The sequence below is a fragment of the Lampetra fluviatilis genome, chromosome 16 (genome assembly GCF_964198595.1).
Source record: "Lampetra fluviatilis chromosome 16, kcLamFluv1.1, whole genome shotgun sequence".
Lineage (NCBI taxonomy): Eukaryota > Metazoa > Chordata > Hyperoartia > Petromyzontiformes > Petromyzontidae > Lampetra > Lampetra fluviatilis.
In genome coordinates, this window is record NC_136290.1 from 1,454,585 (window position 1) to 1,466,964 (window position 12,380).

Here is a 12,380-nt window from a genome sequence, read left to right on the forward strand (position 1 = left end):
GTGGGACAGCCAGATAATGTTGGAAACTGGATAATCGATTATCAACTGTGCTCTCTAGAGGGGCCCGATAGCGCTTTCTCCAGAGGAGGCATTTCTGCCAGCAGTGGTGTGCACAAGCAATCGCAGGGCTTACGTTTATCTTTAATTGTTTTAATTAATTATAGTGTTTTATTGTGAGAATCATTTTAATCTGATCCTGACGTTATTCCTCCCATTATGCATTTACCTATTGATTTCTAGGTCCTTGCAAAACTGATGGAGAATGAAAACTTCACGATTATGTTCCAAAGCAACGGTCTCTCCCCCAATGAACGAAGCTTGAATGTGTCCGGTCAGAATTCTGCCACTGCCTTCTTCCCTGTTTCTCTGAATGTTGACGGCAAAGTTTCCTTCGCTGTAGTTGTCTCCTACCAAAATGTGGATTACACAGTGGTGGGATACACATTGGTCAAGGTAAGTGTGTGCTAGTGTGCGTGCATGTTCTCAGATACAGCTGCAATGGGGCCATGTGTTGTCTGCAGTGATTGAAAATTGGGTTGTGTCAATCATGCCATGAAGGCATGGCTTGTGAAGGGAGCACTGAAAGGGCATAATGGCTCATTCCACTTCGTTTCATGTGGGAATTCAGTCCTTCCATTTAGTAATAATTTGCAAAATTTCTGTTAATACTTAATAAACAAATCATGATTGTTGATATTTGATAAGCAACCATGCATATAAAAACAGCAACCAAATAATAAGAATGACAGTTACATTGATCAGTCACACCAAGGAGGGAGTTGTTAGAATTATTATGGCCCCCCTTCTTAAAAGAGAGTCTACATCCTTCCAATCTGTGATACCAGTCTTATGGTACAGTTAGCTGTGATTATGTCAACACAATTGCCACCCACCCTCAACCGTTCTCTTGGGACGTAAGCGCTGCCCAGCACTTTATCTGGACTTAGGTTCTGTATTTCCCTTCACACTTCCTCAACATATGGCACATTAGCCAGCCACTCACAGGGAGCACCTACTTCCTCCAATATTCGAGGCATGGTAGCCCCATTAAGGTCAACTCTACCTTGCCCCAAGTTATCTGAGATGAGGGGTTTCCTCTCCTCCAAGATCTCACAAATATCCACAGATACCTGCAAACCTGTTACTGGGGTTCCAAGATCGGATCACTGCCCTTGTTTTATTTATTTCTAAAAACACATATTAGGGACCCACTATTTCACAACTTAATGTGAAACACTAGAAATAATAGCATACTAGGGGTATTCCCATCCAATCAGAGAATTTGCAACACATGTATGTTCACATTAACCAATCCGCAAATACAACCGAAACACCATTTGTGATGCACAATAAGTTTACTTCCACCTCCACCAATTTGGTTCATTACATCACACGCAAACACTGTGGCCTTCACTACATTGGAGAAATGGCCAAATGCCTCGATGATAGTTTCATGCAACATCTTCTGTCAGAATTTTTTGTTTCATGGGTGTACCTCACATTAATTGTATCAGACTTATCTACCTCAGGAATGTAGGACACTTACATTATTTTATTGAAATGGTGATTGGGCCCAGGAATGTATTTCTGGAAGGATTGTGCCTTGTTCACACAAGACCAAACCTTCCAACAATGCAAGGTGACAGCAACATTTTATAATTTGAACATAAACTAGTTTACATCGTAATTCATTTTGAAAATTGTAGGGTTTGTCCCGTACTTAATGTATATTATTCGGTAACTATTAATCTGCCTGTTTAAAACTGCACATCAGATTTTGGTGTATTATCATCAGGTCCTATGGTGTTAAGTGCAGTCTGCAATCCCTGTTATCTCTCTGGCCTCCTTTTGTATATGCTGTGAACAAGGGCTGTTGCCTGAATGTATCGTATTATTTATTTATTTTAAGGCCATGTTGTCGAATTTTCTTTATGTCTGACAAGTGGTGTAATCTTTTGTGTCGTGTTTTCCCATCATGCAGTACCCAGGCTTCCCACAAACGTACTCGGAGAGTGCCCTCCTCAGCCTTTATGATAATAAAAATTTCACAAGATCATTTGTGTTCAACTTCCCACCCAACATCGTACAAGGAAGCAGTTCAGCCGTCCTTTACATCTACGGTACATGTCCATTGGACACCATGCAAATTAATTCTCACAGATATATCTAGATTGCTATTCTTGGTGTTTTTGCTTATATATGATTCTACATCAGGGCTGACTACAAGATTTTTCTGAGTATTGCCATAGTTGGATAAATAATGGGAAATTGCTTTGCCATGTAATAAAGAACTATAAATGGAATATGTATGCGTTAACTTTATAAATTGTGTTATTTGTTAGCAAATACGTAATGAAAATTGAGCCATCTGGTAGCAGCATATGACCACGTCTGAATAATAAAGTGTGATTACATGCAAAACATCAACTAGATAGGTGGATTTATATGAATTAGGTGCAGATGAGCCAGCCACAAGTAAGTCAATGGTATCCACAAGTATTCAGTAGCTACTGCTCAGTGCTCCACCAACCACCACATTAGGTAATGAGCTCCAATAACAATTCCCAGGAATACTCAGATAGTTTATGGATGAACAAGTTATTTGTAGAGTACTAAAGCGCAACTGTGGCTTTAAGCAGTGGCCTTGACATGCGCTTGTGTGAAACGTGCAGGAGACATCATTGGGCCCTCCCTCACTGGGCTGGACCAGCTCATTCAGATGCCGTACGGCTGCGGGGAGCAGAACATGATCAACTTTGCACCGGGAATCTACATCCGGATGTATCTGGACGTGTCCCACCAGACAACGCCAGATATCGCTGTTAAATCCTTGAATTACATGAATTCAGGTAATGTAACATGTTTGAATTGTTATTAGTGGGCTGTTGTATAGCAGATAGTCTGTTGCTCGTCATTCCAGTATCCCCACTTCCGCAAATTGACTTGTGAACTGCTGAATCCGTTCGAAGGTGATATAAAAAATTCAGGTTCACCCATCATTCTATGTGCCAGCGGCGAGATGTTCGGTGACAATGCATTTTTATACCCTTGGTAATTTTGTTTCAGTTGAGTTTCAGTTGTGTAGCAGTCGGTAGTTTTTCGAAGCGGTGCCATTGTGGCTCGGAAGCTTTTCTGTGATTAATTTTCACCCTTGAAGGGTAACAACTATCGTTTTATGTATGACAATAATAGGAAAACTCATGAACCAGATGGAATAGCCGTGGACATTATAAAAAAAAGCAGAATCAGTGATCTCATTAAATGTTCAATTATTGTCCTATTAAACAAGTGAGACAAACCTAACTTTTCATTGATGCTATCTTGGCAGTGGTTCATTAGCACAAATAGTGTCTGGATTGTATATTGTTTGGTTGTCTATCATCTTTGTAAACTATTGATACATATGTAATGCGAGCGTAAGTGGGGTTTGCTGCTGGGCTCTGGCCCAATCACACGGCCCGGGGTATTGGGGGGCGGAGCCCAGTATGGGGGGCGTGTGGGAGGGGCCGCCGTTCACCTCGGGTCCAATTGGAAGCGAGGTGAATGGGGGTGGAGCCAGCAGGGCAGTAGGGGAAGGCCGGATCTGACGATCCGGAAGGGGAGGAGTCAGGATCACGTGGGGAACAGGATATAGGGGGTTGCCCGGAAGGGATTGGGGTCAGTTGCGGGAGTAAGGAGGCTGAGCCACGTTGGGTGGCCGGAGGGGATCCGCGCCATCGGCCACGTGGCCGAAGGACCTTCACGCCGTCGGCCAGCGGTGTGCCGGAGTGAGGGAGTGGAGGAGCTATTGGAGGAGCGCGCGTGAGCTCGCGCGAGGAGACGCTGGTCCGCTATCAGGACCAGCGGGGTGCGAGGAAGAGCGGAGGAGCTGACAAGGGAGCGCGTGCGGGGCGCGCGCAAGGAGACGCTGGTCCACGGTCAGGACCAGCGGGGTGCGGAGAAAGAAACTAAAAAGACCAACGGAGATCAGCAGTGCCTGACGAAGTCTTTTATTACACATATGACAGAAGGCTAATCATTCTCTAATTCTTCAAATTACAAAATCTCATCATGGGACCTCCTTTGCCAGTACCAAAATATGAGAATAGGTTTCTCCTTTTTGTCTGGCAACAAAACAAGTGATTATTGTTTTTTTACCCTTCTATCTGGCAAGAAAACTGACACATTTTTTACAAGGAGTCATGTTTACATAGACCACAATACCTGCGGCCATAATGCAAACAAAAAACATAACTCTGATAATGTGCACTGTCCTTGAAGTTGATTGGTCCACACCCGAGACAGCTTTCCTTAGAGCCTAGTCCCACATCGGTTGGACCAGATGACGCCAAAAGGCGCACAACTCAAAGACAATGCACAATCAGATTATGAGAGCTCGGGGTAAGCATTTACACCATTGGAACCTCATTTGCCAGTAAAAAATATGATAATTTGTTTTTTATCCTTCTATCTGGCAACAAAACTGACACCTTTTTTTTTGGTGTCATCTGGTCCAACCCATGTGAGACTAGGCTCTAAGGAAAGCTGTCTCGGGTGTGGACCAATCAACTTCAAGGACAGTGCACATTATCAGAGTTATGTTTTTTGTTTGCATTATGACCGCAGGTATTGTGGTCTATGTAAACATGACTCCTTGTAAAAAAGGTGTCAGTTTTGTTGCCAGATAGAAGGGTAAAAAACCAATTATATTTTTTACTGGCAAATGAGGTTCCAATGGAACAAAACAAGTGTTAAGATGTTAAAACACCAAACTGAAACTTTTTACAAGGAATCATGTCTGCATTAACCACAATACTTGTGGTCAGAATGCAAACAAAAACATACTCTGATAATATATGCATTGTCTTTAAAACGGATTGGTCCACACCAGAGACAGCTTTCTTTTGAGCCTAGTCTCAAACGGTGTTCGCCTTTTGGCGTCCTCTGGTCTAACACCAATGCGGGATGGTGATGGTATGAGGAGGCTTTCATTAATCAGTTTAAAAGACAATGCATATATTATCAGAGTATGTTTTTTTGCATTCTGACCACAAGTATTGTGGTTAATGCAGACATGATTTATTGTAAAAGGTTTCAGTTTCGTGTTTTAACATCTTAACACCTGTTTTGTTTACAGAAAAAAGGGGAAAACCTGTTATCTTATAAAATCTCATTAATCAAAAACACTCCCATAAAAAATTACAAATATAGGCAACCGTTTGGACAATGGCTCTTCTTCATAGTGGGGAAATCAAGAACTATTGTAAAAGTATCACACAGGTTAATAGCAGGAAAATAAACACTTTCAGAAAAAGAGCTCACCTCTTTTCAGAAAAAGAGCTCACCTCTTTTCTCAGGAGCCTTGGGTTTAAGTCTCTTGAAGGGAGATTATCGATTAGAGAACATACGCGCGAGATCACAACAGAGGTTGGGCAATGAGGACAGCGCATGGGCAGGAGTGAGATGGATGGTACCATCATGGGACAATGCGGGGTGGTGATGGTATGAGGAGGCTTTCATTCAGCAGTGGATTAAACATAGCTCATGATAAATATGACTCCTATTTGTGTTACATAGGTTATAGGTTCATGTTTGTACTGACTTGTTTCTCCTGTTACCCTAAAGAAACACTCGCATATAATGTACATCCGATTTGCATAAATCGTAAATTGTGGAAGGTATGTTTAACATAATAATAAAGATTAAATAATAATTCAGTTACCTAGTTTTCAAGTTCCTTGGTATATTTAAATGCAATGAACATAAAGTACTATTTAACAAAGATGCTACATTTAGTGCGGTCTTCGTGTTGGTTTCCAACATTGAGTTTAACACTGCAATTATATTCCGTAACTGTATTTATTATTGTTTTGTAGTAACAAGCTAAGTATGCCGTTGTGTTTATTCAGGCTATGAACGAGAACTCATGTACAGGAGAAGTGATGGCTCCTTCAGTGCATTTGGAAACTCTGATCAACAAGGCAGTACATGGTAATAGCCTACAGCTAAGAAACTAATACAGTGGTCTTTCAGTTTTATTTAATTTTTCATTCTCAACTTTGGTTAAATTAAATCAAGTTTTAAAAATATTCAGTATTTTATGCTTTCATTAAAGTTTTTTTATTTGTCATTTTGTTTTTAATATTTTCCCTTTTCTGTTGTGTAATCTTAAACATTGCAATACAATGTATACATTGAACAGTTATATAATCTGAAATAAAATTATTTTGTCTTACGTAAGATAGATGACCAACAAAATGCAATGGTTGAAGGCTTCTTTTTTCCAATGTTTGGATGCAGTACTACAATTGAAACCACTTATTTTTAAAACTTTATTACACATTCATATAATCGACCCATGTTTCTGTACATGGTCTTGATACTAAAATCTTGGCAGCATGTATGCTGCAAACTCTGTCAACAGAAACGTGAAACAGAAATACATACTCTTTGGGTCTTTTGGTAAAGTCTCGTAAATAGAATACATTTTAAGAAAACCGTTCCTGGTTACAGTATTAGCTGAAATACACGTGAGAGTCTCACAAACATAGCTAAAAGTAACATCATCCTCATATTCAAGTCTCTCAGATACAAATCTGTAATGGGTGTTGTACCCCAATGGTACATTCACAGATCGTTCTAGACATAGCCTTTAGGTGATGTGCAATAACCTGCACCGAATGATAATTATTATCAGACACATGTGTAAACTTGTTTTGGGTTGGCACTTTCTTAAAAAAAGAGTTCTTATCTGATAATTCCAAGCAAATATACCAGACAGTAGTCATGAATGCCACGATGGGCAGAATGTGAATCTTTCTCCTAAGTATGTACACAGCACACATATGAACGTCAAACACCTTGTTTATTAGTTGCGCAATATTCCCGAAGAACCCTGTAGTCGTTCTCTCCAAAATTAATGTATTTGTTTTTGCTTTGTTGTTACTCTGTTCACCCACCACGGATGCGCCTTATAAAACAGCCAGGCAACTAGCTAAATGGGATCATCCTCATACAAAATGAACATAAACTCAAAAACTATAACTTAAAATATGGGATGAGGGCAAATACTGACTTCCCTCTGAGGGTATGACGTGTTTTCTCGGGCTATTGTCCCAAGTGGGATTTTTCAATGTTGTCTGTTTCTCCGAATAAGACTTTATTTATACTGGAGGAACCCGATGAGCTGTAAAGCTTTTTTTCACAGATGTGCAGTAGTTTTCACAGCTGTCTGCATGTGTCTTGCGCTCTCTTTCCAAATCCCTAGGCTGACAGCGTTCGTGCTGAGGACTTTCCTGCAGGCACGGAGTTATATCCTTGTGGACAGCAATGTGATCGACACTGCTCGCAACTTTCTGCTGAACTCTTTGGCACCATCTGGTCAGTTCACGGAGCATGGCTACGTGATTCACAGGGAGCTGCAGGGCGGCTCTGCCAGCCACATCAGCCTGACGGCCTACACTCTCCTCGCCTTCCTGGAGGACAGTACGGTAGGCAGATTATACACAATCAAAGTATGGGAATATTTGGTTGAGACAAAGATACATCTCGTCTTCTTCATTGTATGGCTGATGTAGATATAGAGCAACAAATCATTTAACATAAAGGTGGTTGACCCAGATAATTGCATCAGGAGTAGTAGAATGTTTGACTGATACCTCCTCCTTATTTGTGAATTGGGCACTGAGTCCGTTTATACGTTCCATGGTTTGTTCTGGGTGACCATAGTTGCACACTGGAGAAGTTTACATTTTCTATTTGTGTATCAAGTAACCGCATCTGCCATAGCTGGTATGGATGTGGTTCTGGGTATCCCATGTGCTTCATGGAATATTAAAGCCAGGGAATTTCTGCATTAGGTCTTTTATGAGGTATTTGTTTGTCTTATTGTGAACTCCATTTAGCTTTCCTAGTGTAATGCGAGCAAGGATTGAGGGGGGCGGAGTCTGGGTCACGTGAGGAGAGGGAGGGGGAGAGGATTTAGGGAGAGAACCGGACGGGGATCGGGAGTTGAGACGGAGTGAAACGGGAGGAGGCCACGCTGGGCAGTACTGGGAGGGTGGCGCGATCGCCACGTGTTGGGAGACCTCGGCGCCATCGGTGTCAGGGCGCAGGGGGCTAGCGGGCTGTGGAAGGCTGGCTGCAGAGCGGAGCAGCAGGGTGGCTGCAGAGCGGAGCAGCAGGGTGGCTGCAGAGCGGAGCAGCAGGGTGGCTGCAGAGCGGAGCAGCAGGGTGGCTGCAGAGCGGAGCAGCAGGGTGGCTGCAGAGCGGAGCAGCAGGGTGGCTGCAGAGCGGAGCAGCAGTGTGGCTGCAGAGCGGAGCAGCAGTGTGGCTGCAGAGCGGAGCAGCAGTGTGGCTGCAGAGCGGAGCAGCAGGGTGGCTGTGGAGTGATCGACGGAGGAGACGCGGGCCTGAGCGAGGACGCCGTGGGAGCGAGATTTACACAAACCAAAATAAAGGACAACGGAGATCGACACTGTGAAAGAGTCCTTTATTACACTAGCATCAGGGTTGAAATTGCATTTCTGAAGGTTAGGCGCATGGGTCAAAAATGTTTGGATAACTTGACACGGTCGTAAGGGACGTTATTGAGATCCTGGTGGAAGGGGAGACATACTTTTTCCATGATTATCTCCACTTTTCCCTGAGGGTTGCAGCATCGCAGTGAATGGATCTGTGAGCAATGTGCAAAAACGTGGAAAATGTCAGGGTGTTGTGGCCATCTTGAGGGTTCCAGTATTCAGATGGACATCAACAAGTCAAGCCTGGCTATTTCTGGTTCATACCGGTGTACCGTTTACTGCTAAGGAGTACACAAGCATCATCACTGCTGTATGAAACACTGATGCCGATGCTCCCCAGCTTGTGCTTGGCAATTTCTGGACCAGGTTGACCTTTGTCTTCTTTTTAGCGGCTATCTTTTTCAGTTGGCCATCAAAGGTTATCCTCTGGTGCAACTTTATTCCTAGATAGTTCAGAATTGGGTAATGGTATACAGTTTTGCCACAAAAATACACTTTCAGGGTGCGATTAGCATTTCTGTTCACAAGATGAAAGGTAGTGACTGTTGATTTGTGCAGGTTTGGTTTGAGCCTCCATTTCCAGAAATATCCCTCCATGGTGTTTAGGTCCCTGTTCAGAGTGGACTTGATGTCATTCAAGGTGGCTGCTTGTTTTACCAGGGCAAGGTCATCTACGTATGCAAATTTGTGTAACTTTTTTGGTGACACACTCATGAAGACATTAGTGAGCATTTGTGAGCCTTTAGCCTTGTGGCAGTCCATTGTTGAATGACTGGGGTGAACTGCCATTGTCACCAAAAGGGACATGTACCTGTCAATTACTCAGCATCATCCATAGCAAGCAAAGTGTTTTGAAACAGTGGATGATCCTTGCGAGCTTCATCATCATGCTTTTAATCCAGACTGTCGTAGGCCAATGGGACGGTATTCCAAAGTGGAGCAGTTAAAGCAACTTAGTGGAAAGATGAGCGTTTTAACCTGCAGTATGGCGGTTGAACAGTACATGCTTACCTCGCTTTATGTGGGATTGATTTGTACAGTTTTACATATGAGGCAAACTTATTTCTACCCAAAATCGTTAAATGCGACTTGAATTCACTGATATCCAGCTATGCGGTCAGACGTGTGACAATAAAGTAGTTGTAATTTAATATAAGTTCAGTTATTTCCAAATATTTTATAATTCTTGCTCGGGCTGTCTTTGTATTTTTACTTTGCATAGGCAGGTTATACGTTGTGTAAGTTATTACATACAGTTATTAGGGCTTGTGGATGAGGTGGGAGAGGAGGGGTGAAATTGGGACCCCTTCTGTGGATGTTTCATTGTTCAGAAGGTAGTGTTCCTGATTTTTCTTTTGACTTTCAATGCCTAGAGGGTCACTTTAATATTTCTATCCCCTAGATAGTGCTACCTTGAGCAGGTGCCAACTGCACTCTTCTTAGAGACTCAAGTGTTTCACTCTCTCTTCTTCCTCCTCTCCCTCTTCTCATTCATGTTTTTATTTTTCTTCCCTCTGTTTCTCTTTCCCATCTTAGATCATAACTCGGGGTTCCTCCAGATCCATTCGTTTGTACTAATTGTGCTAACGCATGTATCCTGTTTCTGTTTTCCTTGGTTTGAATTGATGAAGTAGATAAATAAATGCAACTTTAGAAATTATTATGCTGATGTGCCGTAAGGGTAATGATTCCTTGTTTATTTAGTGCAGTTAATACTGATCATAATACTTACACATTACATTTTTCTTTTGCATGAGACTGCATAGGGTTATGGTGAGATGAAATAACACAATGACAATGTAAGATTCATTATTGAAAATCCTGCAGTGGTGATCAGCATGCATTGTTAGGGATCTGCATATTAGAGTGGTTGACCTGAACACATTGGTTAAAGGTGCTTTGCTTTGATTATCCCAAAATGATCATTCTGGTGCATGTGGATTACAGAATAACAATGTGAACATCTCAAGTGCTATCCACTTCCTGGAGGCGAATGTGAGTGGTGGCGGCGTGGCAGCCAGCCTGCCCTTGGCCCTCACAGCGTACGCCCTCTCCCTCGCCAACAGCAGCCACGCCGATACTGCCCTGACCCTACTCAACAGCCGCTCCACTTCAATAGGTCAGGCACTAATGTAACACGTGCCCACTGAACCCACAACTTCTGAATGGGTGATATTTTAGTTGCACATCATAGAGGACCTGTCATCTCACGACTAGAGTGTGTTTCCAATGGGGTGTTATGCTTAACTTTTGAAAATATTGCAATGACTTATTTTTGTTAACCTGATAATATTGTCTCCTTCACATTTCTGTCTCTCCATATAAAACAATGAAATAATTTCTTACACAACCCATCAGCCGCATAACCTTCTGGGAGTGCATAATTTTAACAGTATTGAATCAAGACAAGCACACGCTAGGCTGGTTTTGACATATGTGTCTCATCATCAGAGTCCGGGTGACAAGCTGAGTTTTGAGTAAAATACTAAATTAAATTAAAGTCTTAACTTGTACATTATATTCCAGAGAATGGGCTGAAGTTCTGGTCAGACTCTGCATCAAGTCAAGAGTCCTACTACTGGCAGCCATCGGCCATCACCATTGAGACCACAGCGTACGCCCTCCTGGCTCATCTTCATCAGAATAAAATTGCAGAGGCGGTCCCTATCATGAATTGGCTGAGTCAGCAGAGGAACCACCTGGGAGGATATGCCTCCACACAGGTAACGACATTACCAGGGGAACATTCCTCTACAGAGTTGCTTGAAAGTGACACAATTCATAATTGATATTTTAAGGGTTTTTTTTGTTGAAGGCAGTTGCGGGATTGCTGCGATAGCATGTCGGATTTGCAAGGAAGGGCAGCATACTTCAATATGGATTACCGTTGATACGGCCATTTTAATACACACAATAGACAGGAGTGGACAAGATCTAAGGGCTCGCATAATGCACATGCATAATGTATGTTGACTCAGTAATCTCCCCCCCCCCCTTTGCGCAAGAGCGCAGAAGTGTGGTCACCACACCTACGCCTCTGTATAAAGAACGAAACAGTTAGACTTCTCCACAAATCTGGCTGTCGCCTAGTTGTAATTACTGGCGAAACGTCGTACTCAGATTGTAAATGTTGTGGCTTTGCTCTCCAACACACCGGTGTGCTGGACTAGTGACGAATTGGCATGTTCTGTTTACATGACAACCCTTACTAGTTAGTTGTGTTGGGTGGTGGCGGGTTTTAACGACACAGTTATATATTTACCCGATCTAACCCAAAAAAACTCGATTATAGATTATATTGGTCACGAATGCCTATGTGTTAAACTTGCAAGGAAGACCTGGAAAAGACAGAGTTATGGTTTGAAAAAAATATGAAGATTGTAAATTTTTTGTGAAAGGTAGCATATTTATGATTTGGTCGAGAAATATGAATAATCTATGTTGGCAGTGGTGCAAAAGGACACGTAACAAACTCAACACATTCATCAATAACACTGCCTTATAAGGAAAAACCAATATATTAGGTGGCATCTTAGGGAATGGTCCTTCTGCATTCCACATAGATAAAGGGCCATTGCCCAAAGGGTTGCCTATTATATGTTTCCTTGGAGGCCAGTTTCATGATGAATAATTATATGCTAAGCAATAAAGTAAGTATGGACAATAAAGTAACATTGAATATAAATTTTTATTATTTGTAATCATACGTAATTCTGCACAATATTATTGACGTAATATGTTGTGTATTTAATTAGACATTTAACATTTACATTTAGAAAAAATATATTTGCCGTAAATATATCAACGTCATGAATGTAACATACCATGACATAAAATTGTGAAGGCAGATGAACATATTCTAAATATAGTTCGAGAAAT

The 12,380-nt window shown here is 42.0% G+C and overlaps 1 protein-coding gene across 1 annotated transcript in view; it reads left to right on the forward strand.

Annotated features, from left to right (window-relative positions):
• Positions 1-12,380, forward strand: part of LOC144936430 (CD109 antigen-like) — a 119,759-nt gene that overhangs the window by 88,719 nt on the left and 18,660 nt on the right. The window contains exons 21-27 of the mRNA XM_078863480.1: positions 241-453; positions 1,982-2,120; positions 2,673-2,849; positions 5,889-5,970; positions 7,247-7,469; positions 10,449-10,620; positions 11,028-11,224. Of these exons, the coding sequence (XP_078719606.1) occupies positions 241-453; positions 1,982-2,120; positions 2,673-2,849; positions 5,889-5,970; positions 7,247-7,469; positions 10,449-10,620; positions 11,028-11,224 (1,203 nt within the window). The remainder of the gene's footprint in view (positions 1-240; positions 454-1,981; positions 2,121-2,672; positions 2,850-5,888; positions 5,971-7,246; positions 7,470-10,448; positions 10,621-11,027; positions 11,225-12,380) is intronic.